Source organism: Myotis yumanensis, unplaced genomic scaffold (assembly GCF_028538775.1).
Source record: "Myotis yumanensis isolate MYYU_CA2020_CCGP unplaced genomic scaffold, mMyoYum1.0.hap1 SCAF_3, whole genome shotgun sequence".
In the NCBI taxonomy this organism is placed as follows: Eukaryota; Metazoa; Chordata; class Mammalia; order Chiroptera; family Vespertilionidae; genus Myotis; species Myotis yumanensis.
The window spans coordinates 99,853,251-99,874,079 of NW_027223754.1; the positions used below are offsets into that span (position 1 = coordinate 99,853,251).

At 35.1% G+C, this 20,829-nt stretch overlaps 1 protein-coding gene across 3 annotated transcripts in view; it reads right to left on the minus strand.

Annotated features, from left to right (window-relative positions):
• The window catches only part of DCLK1 (doublecortin like kinase 1), a 539,423-nt gene that overhangs the window by 100,836 nt on the left and 417,758 nt on the right, over positions 1-20,829 (minus strand). For 2 of the 3 annotated variants that reach the window (XM_070409184.1, XM_070409185.1), the window contains exon 6: positions 14,069-14,163. In XM_070409184.1, the coding sequence (XP_070265285.1) occupies positions 14,069-14,163 (95 nt within the window). Of the gene's footprint in view, positions 1-14,068; positions 14,164-14,976; positions 15,199-20,829 lie in introns of those variants that run through there. The other variant, XM_070409186.1, reaches the window with a different exon arrangement.

The window sequence follows — 20,829 nt, forward strand, 5'->3', positions numbered from 1 at the left end:
GGGAATAGCCTACATGCCCATCAGCAGATGAGCGGATAAAAAACTGGTACATTTACACAATGGAATAGTACGTGGCAATAAAAACAAAAGAACTCTTACCATTTGCAACAGCATGGATGGACCTAGAGAGCATTATGCTGAGCCAAATAAGCCAGTCAGAAAAAGATAAGTATCACATGATCTCATTCATATGTGGAATCTAATAAACCAAATAAACTGATGGTCAAAAATAGACCCAGAGACATAGAAGCATGAACAGACTGTTGAACCTCAGAGGGAAGGCGGGGGAGGGTGGGTGGAAAGAGATCAATCAATGAACTTGTATGCATAAATGTATAACCTGTGGACACAGACAATGCAGTTGTGAGGTCTTGGGGGGGGTGTGGATGGGAGCTGGCTGGAAGAACTTAATGGGAGAAAAGGAAGGACCTATGTAATACTTTCAACAATAAATATTTTTTTTTTAAAAACCCTCAAAATGGATGAAAGATTTAAATGGAAGTCATGAAACCATAAAAATCCTAGAAGAAACTATAGGCAGCAAAATCTCAGACAGCAATATGTTTGCTTATAGATCTCCTAGGGGCAGGGAAAGAAAGGAAAAATTAAACAAATGGGACTATTTCTAAATAAAAAGCTTCTGAACAGCAAAGAAACCATCAACAAAATGAAAAGGGAGCTCACTATATGGGAGAACATATTAGCCAATGATACAGCTAATAAGGGGTTAAGTTCCAAAATATATAAAGAACTCACACAACTTACCAAAAGGAAGACAAACAATCCAATTAAATAATGGGCAGAGGACCTAAATAGACAAAAATCCAAAGAAGACATACAGATGGCCAAGAGACACATGAAAAAATATTCAAAGTCACTAAAATTGCTTATTTTGAACTTTAGGTTTGTGTTTTTGAAAATGTACCCCAAGTCATTTTACATTTCATGCTGTCTAATGTTGACAGATGAATGACAGTTTTAAGAGAAAAAAATGTATTTAATTATAAATAGTGTACTCTGAAAATTGAAAGTCCTGATTTTACTTATGCACAAATAGAGTAAAATAAATGTATTAGATTTCTAATGGTGTTATTTTTTTCTTTTCCCCAAATGAGTAAGGTAGTTAACATTATATACTTTTTAAAGACAATGACCATTCATGGATTCAAAGAATTACAGGGATTGGAATGAACCTTAAACGTTACCTATTCCCATCCTACTTTCACCCAGAAACCAAATTTCCACTACAAAAATTCTAACTATATAGTCAAATGGCTTCTGTCTAGAAACCACCAGCATTGAACACATTACTTCCTGAGGCAGCCCCTTAATGGTTAATATGAGACAAAGAAAGTTCTTCCTTAGGTTATGTTGAAATGATGTTCCTCTACATTTTTAATTTATTGGTCTTAGCTCTCACCTCTGAAGCCACCCAGTGCAGTCCTAATCCATTTCTCTATGACAGCACTTCAGGTATTTGGAAAAGGCTACTGGCCCCTTCTTGTCTTCTCTTTTTCAATTTGAATATTCCCAGGGTTGTTGTTTTTTTTTTGTTCATCATGTGACAGGACTCTGTGACCCCTTCTCCTTCCTGTGGACACACTCCAGTTGTCAATATATCTTGTTAAAGCTGGCGGTCAAAATAAATTCAATATTCTAGGTATAACCTGACCATCACAGAGCAGAGAAAGATACAGCTTTCTTTTTGGTGAGTATAATATTAATATACTTTAAAGTCATATTGACTTTTTTTAAAATTTTGTTTTATTGCTTAAAGTATTACAAAGAGTATTACATATGTCTCCTTCCCCCCTCCTTGACATTCCCTCGGAATCCTCTACCCCCCAGTGTCTTATGTCCATTGGTTATGCTTATATGCATGCATATAAGTCCTTCGGTTGATCTCTTACCCCACCCCTCCTGCCCCCCAACTCTCCCCAGGGCTTCCCACTGTGGTTTGACAGTCTGTTCAGTGCTGCTCTGCCTCTGTAACTATTTTTGTTCATAAGTTTATAATGGTCTTTATTATCCATAAATGAGTGAGATCATGTGGTATTTTTCTTTCATTGACTGGTTTATTTAGCATAATTTGGTAGCCTTACAATGAGCTCACAGTTGTGTCAGGTCTCCCTGTTCTGTATTTGGTGTTTCGAATCAAGTCTAAGACTTCTCATTTATTCATGTTAAATGTCATCTATATTACATTCCTAATCTTTACAGCCTATTAGTTTTTGGATTCTGATTTTTGTCACCTAGCATTTTTGCTCTCTCTCCCATTTGAAGTAATTTTTAATGAGCATGGCTCTGTATATTCTTGTGATTAATTCTTAAATATACTAACTTAGTATTGGAACATTTTGATTATTGTTCATAAATCTAATTGAAGGATTTTGAAAACCAGCAAAGGAAAGATGTTTACACTCTTGTTCTTTAGAATTTACCCAGTGAAATTAATCAATCTTTATTTATGACCAACAGAAACCAGAAAGTCAGCTTTTATTTTTGCATGCTTATAAATGAAATTAATTTACTTGTTTGATTTTTCTGAGCAGACAAAGGATTTTATAGTATACGTGATGATAAGATTTTGTTTGCTTCAATCAGCTTATTAATTCCAACACATTTGGATATACAGTACAAAATATACAGTTACTTTAGAATTCAATGCAATTAGCTGCTCTATGAGATACTGTGACATTTAAAATGTCATCACCTCCAAGCATATCTAATGGGAACCAGATGGACAAGCTGCTGGCACCTGGATGCTTTTATGGCACACCTTCATGAAAGCACTACCCTAAGTAAGAACACATCCTAAATGTAGCTATTTAACTTGAGATCATATAACAGATGGAGAATATATCACACTTTTTGAAGTGAGAAAACTGACATAATAACTCTAACCACATTTTACCAAGATGTAGCTGATAAATATGTAGTAAAAAGCAATTCATTCTAAATAAAAATTGTGTAATTCTCCTGCCATTTGTTTGAATGGTGTCACTCATCTTGGGTCCATGCTGAATAAAGATTTCAAAAATACCTGATTGATCCAATTGATCTAATCAATGTAGAAAAATGTCACCAGATAGCTTTAGCTTTCCCTGGATAATTGTATTATTTCCACTTTGAATTTTGTCTTGGTATACAACAGTGATTTTCAACCTTTTTAATCTCATACCACACATAAACTAACTACTAAAATTCTATGGCATACCAAAAAATATATATTTTTTGCCAATCTGAAAAAATAAGTGCAATTTTGATTCATTCATATTGGATGGCTATTGTGTTGGCTGCTGTCATTTTTTTATTTGACGATCTAAAGGAAAAGAGGGCAATGCCCCTGACTAAGCAGCCAGGTATTGCTTGTTTTAAAAATTCTTGTGGCTTACTGGTTGAAAATCATTGGTATACATTTATTACTTTGTAAATATTAATTTAAAAAATTATCTATACTAATAAAAGCCTATGTGGTCATCAAATCCTCACGCCATGATGACCTCAAGCCACGATGCCCTCACGCAGTAACAATCCATCACTAAGAGGCTGCGTGCACAGCAACGCACGCATGGGTGGGCAGGGACTTGATGTTGCGTGTGCAGCATGGAGGCGGTCCCGACGGCTCCGGCCTACCTCTTTAGGGCAATCCATCGAGGAGCCCCAGATGGGTAGGCAGGGCCTACCTCTTTGGGGAGATTGATCGCGGGGCTCCCACACTGTGAGAGGGCACAGACCAGGCTGGGGAAGGCCCCCCCACACCCCTCCTGAGTGCATGAATTTCGTGCACCAGGCCACCAGTAAAAAAATAATTTTGAAATCAACTGGATGAACTTTATAAGAGAAACACAACTAAGAAATGTTTAACAGATTCAAGCAATTGTCTTGGTGATTTTTTCTTGATTCAAGGTCTACAAAATCTCTAAAGATGACCTCATATAACAAAATAAAATTATAATTTTCATGTAGAAGCTTAAAATCCATGGAATTCTATGTGCATATAGAAAAACCATACATTAACTTTTCAAGTTGGTATAGAACAATAAGTTGATGACATCAACCTGCAATAACTAATAGGATTCATTATTTGAAACAAGGCACAAAGGGAACTCCTTTTTCCAAATTCCTTTGTCTGTATTCTTCATGGTGTGTTTAACCTAAATAAAGTTTATGATATAGGCAATCATGTATAAAACTAAGAATAAATACTGAAAAATGTAAAATGTTATCATAAAGATTTGCTCAAAGTTTTAAAAGACCGAAGAACTGTTATTTATGAAATTAGGTTACTTAGAGAAAATTAAAATTAAAATGGGAATATTGGCATTAAATCTGTTTTAGTGAAATCCTGGGAGCCAATATTTCAAAACTAAATATATTTAGTTACAACTTTGTTGTTTCATTAAGTCAATTTTCACTTCTATTATCAGGCCAAGATCTGTAAATTCAAAATCTGAACCAATTGTCTTAAAGAGACAGTCATGGTAGTGGTAGTAGGGGTGGACAACAAAGTCTCCTCTTAATTTGATAATAGTTTGGAAGGGGGCTAAGTAATAATCTAGTTTATCTCCTCTCAGTAAGTAAAATGATTTCCTCCATAATTTCCTCCTTAAATGGGATTTCCAACCTGTGATGAAGGGAGCACACTACTCTTCCAGGCATCTGCTACCTTTTATTTTAAACTGTATTACACAATTGGGAATTGTAAACTTGTGAACATTCCTTCCAGTGGTATCATTATTGCTTTGGGCATTGATTACATTTAGGTTATCAAGGAGATAATAAAGAGAACCAATTAAAGTAAACTGTAATTTTAAGGTTAAAATGACCCTGGTAAAAATATTAGATGTAAAACCAGAATTCTGAACTTCTATAATCATTTTAATGTAAAATATTTTTTTCTAACTAGATTAGTAGAATTTTATTTTCTCCCTTACACCATATTATGAATGACACATATTATGGACTTTGGTTCTAAATTTAAGTTGGGTAATCCAATATTTTATTATTATTATTATTATTATTATTATCATTGATATTCTTATGTATTTATTTATTTTATATATTTATTTATTCAGTGCCTTTAAAATAACTTGCATATGCACATGTACATACATACACAAGCACATTTTCCCCCCTGCAAATTAGATGACCTTGGATAAATACTTTCAAGCCCAGCAGACAGCTAATACACTTCAAAAATGTAGTTAATTTCTCTTTTTCAACCAGTTGCCAATGTCTGGCAAATTCACCTTTAAGGCAACTCAGAGAGGAAAGTGTACTAATGACTTAAATTTAAACAACTGAAATAAAATTCTTCATCAGATAGTCTTCTTCTTTTTTTGTTATTGTCAGTATTATACACTTCAGATGTTATATGATGCCATTCTGCAATATCTCAATTATCACTTGCTGATGCTAATTATATTACAAGAACATCACAAATATGATTATGAATGTAACCATTTCCCCACACCGTTATTTCAATTTCAATGTCTACTTATCAAATTTTCTGAAAGAAACTCACTGAACAACATTAGGTATTTTTTCCTGTTTATTGTATAGTTACTCTAAGGTGATGTCACAAATTTAACTTTGAGAGGAATAACATGATCCAGTGTGAAACACAGGAACAACATTTTACAAGGAAGCCACAGCACAAAGTGATGAAACTTTCAAAATTGGGTAGTTCAATGAAACATTTCATTATGTAGCTCTATCAAACTCTGCTGATGGCCTCAGTTTTTAAAACATTTTAACAGCAAATGTTCTTTTTAAGATAATAAATATCCAAGCAAGTCAAACTGTAAGCAGAAAGTATGTCAACCATTTTATAAAAATTCTACCCAAATTTACAACATTCATGGTATATTTTGAAATAAAATTTCCTTAGAAGAAATAAATTCAGTTCCTTGTTGTTGATGAATATGAACTCAAAAAACAGATCACAAAAATTTTGACTTCCATAGTGCTTTGCCTATGACATTTCAGATATCTACTATCCTGGCTTCAAAGACGCTTTGTGGTCATATATAATACAAACACTCATATATTACATGCATCATGTATACTATCTTGGAATTTATTCATCATCTTTACTAAAATGAACCACATTTTAAGGACACTTTTTATCATGCACCCTTAAAAATTATAATTAGGGCTTCAGATTTCCTATGTTTTCCACATGTATTACACAAACAAAATTACAAATATTTTTTTAGCTGACAGTGTAACAAATGCATCAAGCAATTGGTATACTGAATTAAATACATCTCTAATTTTCACACTATTCTTCTATGGGATATCTCAGTCAAATACAGTTGTCACAAACATGCACAATTAGAAATGCTAGTAAGGCTAGTACAAATATGTATAAGTAGGCAAATATATGCATATAATAGTAAATTCATTCAATTAACATTTTTACATGTGTATATATTTATATAGATATACTAGTATACACACATATAGCAAGTTGGTGTTGTGTTTTTTTTTGTAAGTATAGTAAGGTTACTACTGAAAATATGTCAACAGTTTAGTGTTTTGAAAGAACATAAAAAATTGCCTTATAGGTAATCTGAGTGTGTTATTAAACTTACTTCAAATTAAATACAGTTTGGACTCTCTTCTATTTCTGTTTCAATATAATACTCAACTACTCACAGATCTATAAAACAATATTTCATTTTTAGTGAATATTGATTGGCAATAATTACATGTCATCAATATGTACACATTAGAGAAATATCTATGATAGTATTTATTTTAATAATTGAATATCAAGACATAACCATATAAATATTAATGTGTGCTTATATTTAACATTTAACACAAATTGGATTTTTCTAAATTTCAATTATTTTTGTGTGTATCTGGATTTCAATTATAAAAAAATCAGTACATCTGACTATTTAGAACTGTTTTGCCATACAAGTTTAGCAAACTACTTTTGAACTTAAACATGCCCTAACTAATATGCCATATGTAACAATGTATGACATGAAGGTTTTATATATAATTCCACAAGAGCCAGTAACTTAGAAGGCTGTGTCACAAATACTATACTACTTATGGCCTATATACATACACAAATACTTATATAAGCACATCCATATAAACACTGAGCTCTGTGCATTTACATTAACACACACATACATGTATAGATATATGGCCACTATGAAAAATTTAACAGTCCAATGGCTAAAATATATGGAATTATTTTTCAATAATATTATTCTATATTTTCACTCATTTATATTAAGAAATGTGGTTTCTAAACTTCATGTTTTAAGTTTTTTTAAAAGAGCCCAATCATGTATAGATCTACAGTGGATGCAAAAAATACCCTTCCTGGGTAACATAGGGAGGGAGCACATATAGTACATAATGGTGGTTCAAAATATTTTTAGAAAATCTCATTTGACTTTTTTAATATTTAGATGAGCCAATAGAGCCAATATATAAATACAGGTATGTGTACAGATGGGTGGACCTGACACTTTTTAAAAGCCTATGACAGTACAGACATTGTGGCTTACCACTCCCCTCCCTCCACTTAACTGATTAAGCAAGACAAAGAAGAAACTAACCACATGGCTTTCAAAAGCAGTCCTTTGAATTTACACTGAACTTCACACTTGATAAATGATTGGGTTTTGCATTTCTAAAATGATGAAAGCAGGGAAATATTTATTATATCATTTTCAATGATGTTTAAGAAAAATAGTGAGTACAAATTAAAACTATCAAACTTAACTAGAGCACAGTGCCTTCAGCACATTTAAGGTTTACCAATAAGGACAAAAATGCATGTTTCTGCTGGAGTTCTTTCCTGCTTAGTAGAACAATTTTAAAATTCAGTGTCTATATTTAAAAAAAAATAATTCCATATGCAAATAAATCTTAACTGCCTATAAATCATCAGTTTGGTTCCACTAATGAACTGAAAACTTCTGGTTTATTGCTAAGAATATTTTTATCTATTTCTGCTGTAGTCTAATGTACACTCTGCATAGAAAGATATCTCAAAGTCTATAAACGGTGTGCTGTTTCAATCTCTGAAGGACTTCAGTTTCAAAAAGTAAATTATAAACATTGCCCCTGAACAGTCCTTTAATAAAAGTCATATGTTGAAAAGATTAAATGCCATGGAATAGCATTTCTGTTGGAACTGCTTGAATGGAAAGTTGGCCATGATATCGTCAATTAGTACAAGTTCAGGGTGTTTTTTTTTTTTCTGTGTCTAAAGAAAATCATAGACTTCATATTAGTTGGTAAAATCTGCCACTTATCCAGAATAAATATCATTTATTGAACCTCTCTAAGCAGTAGTTCTCCATAAGATTGACAGTGTAGGGAAGTAAAAATTATTGGAATTTATTTTTGTTCTGGACCATCTAATCCCACCAGATTTAGTTAACTGTTCCACTGCTTTCTTTGCATTTTGGACAGTTCAGTCAAATACATACCAATCTTTTATGTATTACGACTCAACGGTATTAAGTAATGCATTTTACAAAGACATAACTAGAACAGACACCAGCATAGGCAACTTCCCAGATGTTTACTATTTCAGATAAAACAAAGCAGCCTTTTGATCTCAGCAGGAGTCTTTGTTCGTTTCTATTGGAAACAGTTTTAAAACATGAAGTCTGGAACAGGTATTATTATGAACTGCTCTTTCAAGATGGAATGGTTCAGTTTGCGGTTCTCGAATAACCTGCCAGAGAAGTGTCTTTCTCTCCAACAGACAGGATAATGAGGCACTAATTATTATAAGGCTAAGTTTTCAAATGCTGTTAGATTGCCTGGACTTTTTAAAAATCTTCTTTTGGTTGAAGTATTTTATTCACTTGGAAAGTGAAATGGTAACATATGTAACTATAAGCCAGATGGTAAAATTTAATAGTTGAGTAATTTATCAAGGAGTTAAATTGCTAACATTTTAAATAGTATATGACAACTGAATTTCTCTCCATCTTGAATCAAACATTTTGTTTTAAAATCCATTTTCAAGTAAAATTTGGAAAGAAAACGCAAGTAAAAGTCTCCAAATAGCATCATACATTTTTAATTTATCACCTACTGAGATATGTCAAGCCTGTATAGTATGAAAACCATGCTTCACAAGTCTTAAATTGTTAGTGTTTAGCAAAACTAGATGATCAGTAGGATATGGCTTAAATACAATAGACCATACACATTAAATTAATTTGACATTCAGATTGTAAAATAATTCTTTTGTGTTTAAGAAAAGCTGACCATAATTTTTAAAGAGAAGACCAGAAGAGCAGAATAGGTTAATGTTAACAATGGGTTATAAACATAGACTTATTTGGTTTAACAAAAAAGGAGTTTTGCATATGAAAATTTCCAAAACACTACCAAGATCTAGGATTTATTGGAATGGAGATTTAGATATTTGGGGCTTTCTTTATACAGTACCATCTAAAAGAATTTAGCTTTTCCAGTTGATTTTTCCGAAGAAGTCTAGATACAATTATTTTTTTAGTTCTGTGTATAAAAAAAAAGTTCCCTAGCTACAAACTTTACACATTTGAAAAATTACATATATAGTTGTGAGAGGAATTATATAATTTATAGTTCTTCATGTTAGTGTTTAGCTTCAGCTATTTTTAAACTGTTTGAAGTAAAAAATAATTTAAAAAGTTTAAATCTGCTCAAGAAAAATAAGGAAATTGTCTAATGTTTAATGTTAAAATCTTCATGAGATGTATCCTTGATATGGGTATTTTTCTTCAATTATATTAATCCACAAAATGACAAGTAGCTTTCTCTACTGACTAGAAAGGAAAAAAAAAATCTACCTGTATATTTTTATTATTTTGCTATAAAAGTACCTTTAAATATTATCGATCCAAATTTTAAAAAGAATTTAATTTTAAGAAAAAAATGTGTTTTAGTGTCATTTTAATCTGCTTGACCAAAAATACAGAAAAATTGTATCTACATGTCTACTGTGATTAAAATGAAAACCCCAGATACAGAAATTATAACTCTGTATTGCCGCATCATTAGCATATTCTTATACTCAATATTGGGTCCATTTTTGAAATTCATCTGGAGCCAAGCCTTGCATAAAACCTCAGCAACTGAGTTTGTGTTCAAGATCCCCCAATCAAATAATGTAGGAGACATAGAAAGAAAAACTCCAGGATTAACATCATAAATATAAAATGCCTGTATATTTACTTTTATGTAATTTGGGCTTCGCAATTTCAAAGTATGCAAATTTTTTGTGTGTATTTTACTGTTAGACTTTTGCTTAGAAAATGTTTAACCTTCACCTAATCACAAACCATATACATTGCACCATTGTCTCTTTTACACCGAGTCTCCCATTGAATCCAAATCATCTGAAGAGAGGGGGCAGTACAGGTCCTGTAAGAGGAAGGGCAGTATAAATTGTTTACTTGGCCCTCATAGGTGCTCTATGGCTCCCAGGAGTGGAGCAACACTGAATGAGCACAAGTAGTGTCTAATGTCATTAGACCTATTAGTGACCAAATTCATATAAGAGGAAAAATAATTGAGAAACCATCTAAATAGACAAAATAGTCCTTATTTTGCCTTATTGATTTGATCTCCTCAGGAACTTTTACCTTCCTTTGTGTCCAGTTAAGTTTTACAGCCCCTGAGGTCTGTCAATGCCATCCCTGCTTGTATGTATCTAGACAATTCTTCCTTGAACACCTCCTTCCCATTTGGGGTAGAAGAGGAATATGCTTACTTCACAAAATAATTTATTAGAAGCCCCAGCTGCCATTCAGCAAATTCAAGTCCCAGAGCAGCAACCTAAGTGCTGTATTTGCACATCACATAAACCCAATAAACAGTGCCTTTTCAAATTTTATGTTTGAAAGAAAGAATTCAAACTTGACTCACACCTCTTTCTAATATTCTTCCCCAGTTCCGCAACCACTCACCTAGCACCTCTCTTTTTCTCCCCTTCACCCTTATTGCCAAGAGATCTCTCTCTATTAGCCAGGCAACCAGCTTAGATCTGCAGTGTCTAGAATCTTGGCTTCTTTCCTATTTTGTACCACCCACTCGGCACATCATCTGAATGATCAGATAACCTACAAAAAGTCAGCAATGTGGGAGGATAGTGGGGAGCTTCATTCAACCCACATAACACTTTTCTTTTTGATTAAAAAATGGGACCCAAGAAAGTTCGTGGATGGAAAAGATCCTCCAAGATGTTCATCTGTGACCAGTCAAATGCTTCTAGACAGCAATTTAAATAACTATTTTGTAAAAACAGAGAGGTTGCTTGGTACCTTACCAACAGTACTTTTATAAAGAAAAATATCTGGCATGTAGACTCTTGTTGTATATAACTATTCTGAAACCAAGAGAGATAACATAAAAATATGATTTTAAGGGAAGTTAAAAAACTGATTGGATTATCATAATTAATATGAATGAAAATATAGATTTTCTTGTTTGTGAAGAAATTAGTCAAACATCTCACTATTTCTTTAAAAAACAAAAATTTATGTTCAGGTAGGAAGTGTGAGTGTGTGTCTATGTGTGTGTTTGGGGGGACAGCCAAATTTTCCTGGCCACGTTGCTAGGTAACAGAGAGGGAAAATAGAAGTAGCTACTGCTTTCCAGTTTGCAATAAAAAATTTAATTTATTCATTGAAATATCTTCTTTTAGCACTTGCCATCTTTCACTTATTTCAGTATTTCCTGCATATGAGTACAGCCAAACATTTGAGAAGAACATTAACCAAATTTGAAACAAGATCAGTTTTTAGTGATATTAGAGGCCCATTTTAACCTGGAGAGGTTATTTGATGTAGTTGACTCCACACCCAGATGAAAGCTTCTCTTGCTAGAGCAGCTGGAAATGTGCCCATCCACTGACACGGTACATGAATGGAGAATGTTCATTTATGGCCTGAATTCAAAAGCCTGGAAACTGAGCCATCTCTGATTCATCCAGTTCTCCGCACATAACATGTGCGTAATAAATGTTTTCAGATGATGATAAACCCTGTATCTCTCTAAAACAAGTGGGATTGTTTTCCCCTCTCAGGAATGATGCTTGCATTGTTAATTTAAATGACAAAACGAAGAATGTATAAGACAACCAACCCTTACAATCAGTTTCCACATGACAATGTTAATTATATAAACTGTTGGCCACACAGCTGCTAGCAACTGCATGGAAATTTTCTTCCTCAGTTGGACAAAATAATAGTGAAATAGAAAATATAGAGAGCAGAAGTAAATTCCAGCCTCATTCTTCAAACAAAGGGTTAAGCAAGGAGCTTTATGTCCCCAATAAGCAACCTGGAGAGAAAATCAGATATGGCAGGGCTTCTCAACCATTCTAATTTAATCTCAACCACTAAGCATGAACAAAATTCTAAATCTGAGTTTAATAAATTCAAAGGATAAAGAGAAATTTCTATACCAGGTATACTCTTCAAAGTATATACTTCAAAAGGAAGAATGTTCTATGAAACAGGGCCCTTTCTGTGCTATATCCAGTGGTTGTTCCTACAAATGGGGACCTAGCTAGGTAATATTTACACACACACACACACACACACACACACACACACACACACAATCACCCTACTACTCCCTCCACTCAAACATAGACATTTAGCAGATTAAATTAATTTGGCCAATTCTTTTTAGTAGTTTACTAATAACCACTGTACTTTAAAATGTCAAATTAGACTGTGGCCAAGAAGAAAACCATACTGAAAACACTTGAACAGAACTGAAATAAAATTATTGGGTTTTCTATCTGGAAAGAGCCTCTTTATTTTCTTTCATTTTTCCAAAGTCCAGAAAGGATAACAGACTAATCTAAGATAACACAGCTACTTAATGAAGGAGCTGGTGCCAAACCCCGGGCCTCATCAAATAATTCAAATAAGCCAAACCCGATGCCAAAGGCATCAGTGGAGAATGACAATACAACCTGAAAATGGTGAGACAGGCTCCAAAGGGACTAGGGACTGATTCCACAGCCCCCACTTTAGACAGTGCTGTGTGAACACAACCTGGGAGGAAGCTTGAACAGAGGAGCTTCCATGTTGGTTACAGTTTAAACTTATGGAACTTGGAAGTCTCATTTTAAAACACTTAATAAAAGAAGCCAAATTCAAGAGTCTAGTATTGGATGTCCAAAGGCTCCAAGAAGCCTTTGCTTATTAAAATATTCAGTGAGAACAATAATAAAACCTCCTAAGCGCCTGTATTCCTCCCCACCTTGCTTGTGAAATCAAACAATGAAAGGCCTTCCATTTCCTCCACTGTATCTTCCCCCTCCTCCCCTTCTCACTCCTTTTAGTCTTGCCTTAGTTTTTCTAGAAAAGACAAACATTACAGGTTGTAAAGGGATAAAAACAGTAGTTCTTCCATTCCCCTTCCTTAGCATGGAGAAGCTAACACTGTTTTTAGTAACTTTTTAATTTTGATCTCCAAACTTGGTCATCTTCTCCATCATTACACAGGAAGCTAAAAATTAAAGTCAGGTAGTGATGAAAAACAAGGTGCTCCATGTGAGTTTCATTCACAAAAGCATGTCTCATATGGACCCATGTCCTTTTCCATGGACCCTAATCCACTCTGGAACACCATTCTATGCTGTAAAGCAACTCCCGACAATGGGCCACCCCTCCAACAATGGCACTTTTCCTTCTCCTTCCAATGGAAGGTTGATGATCAATGATGATGTCTAATAAAGCTTGTTAAACTCAGGAAGCTTACAAGTCAGTGCAGGTAAGGTCTTTGTAATTCAGGACAAAAAAGTAAGGAATTAAAAAGTGAAGCAGCAACTGTTTATTCTTCTCAGAGATAAGGTTTAAACAGGTTCATAGAGAAAGTAAAAGCCCTGAGTTCTACCTAAGAGAAACTATAGCCATAACAACTAACCCGCCATTGCTCACCTCCTGTTCTACCTCCGCCTGGTTATTACTTAGAAAAAAGAGTGCTATTATGAGAGATCTATTTGCTGGCACCTGTGCTGTTCTGCACCAAGGTGCATACAGATTTGAAGCAAGGAGCTTGCTTATTTCCTTACCCTCTGCTTCCGCAGGCTTCCTGGGCTGGTGGGTGATGGACTTGGTGACTTGCCAGACCGTGGAGTGGAGAGTTGACTACCCGGGGTCCCATTAACTAGAAGTACAAAGAATCACAGATGGGAAAATGGCATGTTAAAAAAGTTTCATGACAAAATAAACTTCTCTGAGAAATAATTATAGAGGAACATTTGCTAAAATTCCAGATACCTTTTTATCTGTGGTCCTGAGAAAAAGCTTCAGCAGTAGGTTACATAAAATTTTTTAAATGTTTTTTCACACCTTTCCTGATGAATTTATTAATGATGTCTTTGTGCAGATAGAGATTTGGGGAATGTGATTAAAGCCCTGGGGCATTTTTAATGGGATTCATCCTTAATTCGTTAGCTTCCAGTAGGAGTAAATATTCGCACAGCTCTCAGGTGATATTCACAGTACTTGTTAAACTAAATCACTATATTTTTATAGCTAACAATTCAGTTCCTGCATCCATTTCTGCCCTGCACATCTCCCTCACCTAAACACTTGAAGGACCTGCTTTTAAACAAAACAAAGTAATTGGCACAGACACTTGAGAACTCCTCACTGATTGTCTTTACCACTGTTGAAAAATAAAAGCTGATTTCTAGTAGATTTAAATCACTGGAATTTTACCTGATTATTAAGACTTTCATGCAACATTATCACTAAACGGAACCAAAGCCACAGAACTCAAGTTAACAATTATTTTTCTCTAAGTAACATTACAAAACACTTAAAAATATTACTTTACAAAGATATATAAGGACAACATTTTTACATGTATCACATCCACAGGCAGGGAAGTAGAAGTAGCAACGAGACACACACATTCTTAAGACTGCATAACAAACATTTTCTAAAAGGGAGAGCAATGATGCATTTAACTTACCTTCTATGAGTTCTAACATGGACACAGTCTTACTGTTTGACCTGACAATAGTAAGAGGCAAAGTCCCTTCTCAGCACTAAGCCAAGTACCCGCAGAAATGTGAGGCAGTTGGGTTAGTTAAGGATGGCTAAGGCTGCTGCTCCCAGAGCAGATGGAATGAGATGCAGGATTCATCAGCAGATGCCTTTTCTGCATAAGGCTGACGTCTTCCAAGCAGCAGTGGGAGGTGCAGGTTCTGTCTCAGGCTGTATCAAAGGTGTCAATTAAGCCTCATGCCAACTCGGGAGCCATTGCAACATCCTCCCAGACACCACTAACTCCCTGAAGGCCGGAAGCTGGAGCCCTTTTTCAGTACTTTGCACTGAATCATAATAAAGTGCCTCCAGGGAAGCAAGAGACCCAGTGACTCATCTGAAAATCAAAATGACAGCAACTCTTCTAAAGCCTGTTGACTACCCAGTACTAAGTATATCCTTAAAAATTTAGAGGTATGATGTTTATTGATTTTTCATACACAATGTTTGCACAAAATCTTTGGGTCCATGAAAGTGGGAGGTTGTTTGTCTTCTCCAAAGACCTTTAAAAAATGTCATATAGCCTACATTGCACTAATTTGTTTTGCCTTTGAAATGCATTTGGTGATTTAAAAAATACAACTTCTTTTTCTTTTTTTGGCAGCTTAAAGTAGAGAGCACTGAGCATGCTTTAATTTGCTTGCTTTCTACAGTCCATCCTTACTGAGCTTGATGCTCAGGCCTCTTTTCCCAGCGTCTATGGGAAGGGCTCCTAAAGAGGCAAGAACTAAAGAGCTGTGGGCAACTAATAAACCAGTAAGCGAAATATCCCTAGGAGTTGATGGAAAAACATGTTTTATGAATGTAATATTTTCTTTGCCCGCTTCTCCACTTTATGCCTTTTTGTTGTACCAAAAGGCTAAACAGATTGGGGGAAAAATGAGCAAATGGGGAAGCAAACATAGTATTGACATATTAAATTTTGAGACCCTAATCTTATAAAGCCAATTAGGGAAGGGGGAGTGGATTCTTAGGAAATCAGCCTTAGGAATACATTGTTTAAAAAAGAAAAAGAAAACAATAAAAAACTTTCACCTCAGTTTATTGAAGAACTTATTTTCAATGGAACATTAAAATTATATACATATATATAATTTAAATGTTTATATATATATATATATATACATGCATGTGTATATAAACACACATACATACAGATACACAAATATATATGCATATATGTGATCTCATTTCACTCTCACAATAACTTTGTGAGACAGGTAGTATCATTTTACAGATGAGGAAACTGAGGTATAAAGTGATACATGGAGTGTTCAGATGAATGGCAGTGAGAGAGGCCCTGGCCTCTCCTCCTGAAATTTCAACAAGTTCATCAACTATAATTCAGCAAAGAATTCCTTGCTCAACACAGAGGCATGCCTGAGAGACTCTGGCACTGAAACATCTACAGATGGGCAACCATGAACAAACGGAGAGACAAAGAGAGAGGAAAGCACAGATGGTCAGCAGACACAGCCCTGCAGCTGGAAGCTTGAGGCTTGGCCTGGAAAGGGGAGGAAGCCAGTAGTAGAAGGTACTTTTTCAGCTGGGAGGACAGAGAGCTGCAGGGAGTAGTCCAGCAGGGTGAGCAGTGAGCTGAGCAAACAGTGACTGAGCCAGCAGAGGCCTGATAGAGCACAGGGTTCTGCCCTGCAGCTCTCTACTGTCAGTTGGGGCACTGGTGTTTCAGACAAAAAAACATAACCACAGAGCCCTGCAACCAGTTGGACTCCCAAAACTCGACTCCCTTTGGCCTTGGAGTTGGGTTGAGGAGCATATTACCTGTAACCAAGAGCTATTGCAGTAAAACCACTGTTTCCCTTTGTGACTGATCCCCAAGTTGGGTGCTTGGGCAGTACTCCACAGAATTCAGGGGTCACCATTACCATGAGGGCAAAACAAACTGCACCCCCAAGAATCAAGGCTGTACTTATGGGAGCACTGAAGGTAAAGACTGGGAGATCACAGAGGTAAAACATACTATAATTCAGTGCCATCTACTATAAAATAGTAGAAAGACCTTTTCAGAGGAAGCTGCTTTGAGTCACTAATATACAGATATAAATGCCTAGGCAAAAGAGAATAGCAAATACCATGAATAACCACAGTAGTGAGAATGATCCAAAAGAAAATGAAAAATCCCCAGAAAATAGGCAGGAACGCATGGAAATATATGATATAAATGACAGAGATTTCAAGATTGCAGTTCTGAAAATACTCAATGAGATGTGAGAAAACATACACAGGCAACTCAATGCACTCAGAAAAAAAAATCAATGAACAAAATAAGTATTTTACCAAAGAGATTGAAACTTTTAAAAAGAACCAATATGAAAATCTGGAAATGAAGCATGCAGTTAAGTAGATTAACAGTAAACTATTGAGCATAGAAAACAGAGCAAACCAGATGGAGGAAAGAATTAGTGATAACAATGATAGGAATCTAGAAATGATGCAAAGGGAAGAGAGAGACCTCAGCATAGATAAAATGAATGCGCCCTATGAGAACTATCTGACTCCATCAGAAAAAGCTATATTAGAATAATAGTTATTCCAGAAGAGCAAGAGAGGAAATAAGGAAAAGAGAGCCCATTCAAACAAATAGCTAAGGAGAATGTCCCAAACCTATGGGAAGAACTAGATCCATGAATTCAAGAAGGAAACAGAACACCTAGTCACCTCAATCCAAAGAGGCCCTGTCCAAGGCACTTGGTATTAAAAATGTCAAAAATTAATGACAGAGAAAAAATTCTCAAAGCAGCCAGGGAAAGAAGAATGTGACCTACAAAGGAAAACCCATCAGAATTTCAACTGACCTCTCAGCAGAAACTCTACAAGCCAAAAGAGAGTGGAACCAAATATTCAAACATCTGAAAGAAAGAAATTACCAGCATGAATAATATATCCAGTAAAATTATCCTTTAAAGATGGAGGAGAATAAAGATATCCCCAGACATACAGAAGCTCAGGAATTTTATCACCAAAAAAACTTCCATTGCAGGAAATACTCACAGGTGTCATTCTACCTAAAACAAAGATAATAGCCCTAACCTGTTTGTCTCAGTGGATAGAGCGTTGGCCTGAGGACTGAAAGGTCCCAGGTTCAATTTTGGTCAGGGGCATATACCTTGGTTGCAGGCACATCCCCAGTAGGGGGTGTGCAGGAGGCAGCTGATCCATGTTTCTCTCTCATCGATGTTTCTAACTCTCTATCCCTCTCCCTTCCTTTCTGTAAAAAGTCAATAAAATATATTTTAAAAAATAAAAAATAAAACAAAGATAATAAAGTCACAGCACTACACAAGTAAGATCAACAAAAACTTACAGCATAAACAGGGATAATTTGTAACAACAAAAACCTAAGAGGGGAGGGTGGAAAGGTCTGAACTGGCAAAGGAGGATGAAGATAAGAAACACTCAAAAGAAAAAAAAAAACTATGGTATATATGCAAGTTTATTTTACATAAACCTAATGGTAACCACAATAATCCCCAAACATGGACACATAACTTTAAAAAAGAGGAAAGAAGTATGGAATACCACCAAACAAAAACAACAGACAGAAACACAAAGGAAAAGAACCAATGGAGGCACAGATCTACAAGGAAAAAATAAATAAATAAAATGGCTATAAGAAATCCTCATGCATCAATAATTACCCTTAATTTAAATGGCCTGAATTCACCAATAAAGAGGCACAGCATACCAGAGTGGAAAAGAAAAAACCCTACCTATATGATACATCTAAGCTGCAAAGACAAAAGTAGATTCAAAATAAAAAGGTGGCAAATTATTTTCCAAGCAAATAACATCCACAGAAAAGCAGGTGTAGCCATATTTATACCTGACAGAATAGATTTCAAGACAATGAAGATAACAAGAAAAAAAGATGGACACTTTATAATGATAAAGGGGACACTACATCAAGAAAACATAAGACTACTTTTCTTTTATATTTCTTTTTTATTTTTTTTTCTTTATTGGTTAAGGTATTACATATGAGTCCTTATCCTCCCATTGCCCCCCCCCCCCCACTCATGCCCTCACCCCATTGGTGTCTGTGTACATTGATTACGCTTATATGCATGCATACAAGCCCTTTGGTTGATATCTCTCCCTTACCCCCAGCCTCCCCTACCTTCCCTCTGAGGTTTGATGGTCTGATCAATGCTTCTCTGTCTCTGGATCTGTTTTTGTTCATCAGTTTATGTTGTTCATTATATTTCATAAATGAATGATATCATGTGATATTTATCTTTCTCTGACTGACTTATTTTGCTTAGCATAATGCTCTCCAGTTCCATCCATGCTGTTGCAAATTGTAAGAGTTCTTACTTTTTTACAGCAGTATAGTATTCCATTGTGTAGATGTACCACAGTTATTTATTTATTTATTTATTTATAATAAATAACTTAAAATTCAACGTTTTATTTATTTTTGTGTTAAATTATTTATTGTTTAAAATATTACATATAGTATTATATGTCTCCATTTCCCCCCATTGACCTCTCCCCGGCCACCTCCACCTCCCAGCACATACCCAAAACCCCTAGTGTCTGTGTCCATTGGTTATGCTTATATGCATGTGTGATCTATTAACTTCCCCCCATCCCCTGCCTTCTGAAGTTTGACAGTTTGTTCAATGCTTCTCAGACTCTGGATCTTTTTTTGTTCATCAGTTTATGTTGTTCATTATATTCTACAAATAAGTGAGGTCATGTGATATTTATCTTTCTCTGACTGGCTTATTTCACTTAGCATAATGCTCTCCATGTCCATCCATGCTGTTGTGAATCATAAGAGTTCTCACTTTCTTACAGCAGCATAGTATTCCATTGTGTAGATGTGCCACAGTTTTTTAATCCAGTCATCTGCTGATGGGCACTTAGGCTGTTTCCAAACCTTAGCAATTAAAAATTGTGCTGCTATGAACATAGCAGTGCATATGTCCTTTCTGATGGATATTTCTGATTTCTTGGGATATAGTCCTAGAAGTGCGATTACTGGGTTAAATGGAAGTTTCATTTTTTAATTTTTTGAGGAAATCCATACTGTTTTCCAGAGTGGCTGCACCAGTCTGCATTCCCACCAGCAATGCAAAAGGGTTCCTTTTTCTCCACATCCTCGTCAGCACTTGTCATTTGTCAATTTGTTGATGATGGCCATTCTGACAGGTGTGAAATGGTACCTCATTGTCATTTTGATTTGCATCTCTAGGATGATTAGTGACATTGAACACGTTTTTATATGTCTCTTCACCTTCTGTATGTCCTCTTTTAAAAAGTGTCTATTTAGGTCCTTTGCCCATTTTTTGATTGGATTGTTTATCTTCCTTTTGTTAAGTTGTATGAGTTCTCTGTAAATTTTGGAGATTAAACCCTTATCTGAGATAGCATTGGTAAATATGTTCTCCCATGCAGTGGGTTTTCTTGTTGTTTTGCTGATGGTTTCTTTTGCTGTGCAGAAGCTTTTTATTTTGATGTAGTCCCATTTGTTTATTTTCTCCTTAGTTTCCATTGCCCTAGGAGCTGTATCAGTAAAGACATTGTTACAACATTTGTCTGATATTTTGCTGCCTATGGATTCTTTTAAGGTTAAATGGTTTCCCTTCTTACATTTAAGTCCTTTATCCATTTTGAATTTATTTTTGTGTATGGTTTAAGTTGGTGGTCTACTTTCATTTTTTTTTTTGGCATGTCCCTGTCCAATTTACCCAACACCATTTATTGAAGAGACTGTCTTGACTGTATTGTATGCTCTTGCCTCCTTTGTCAAATA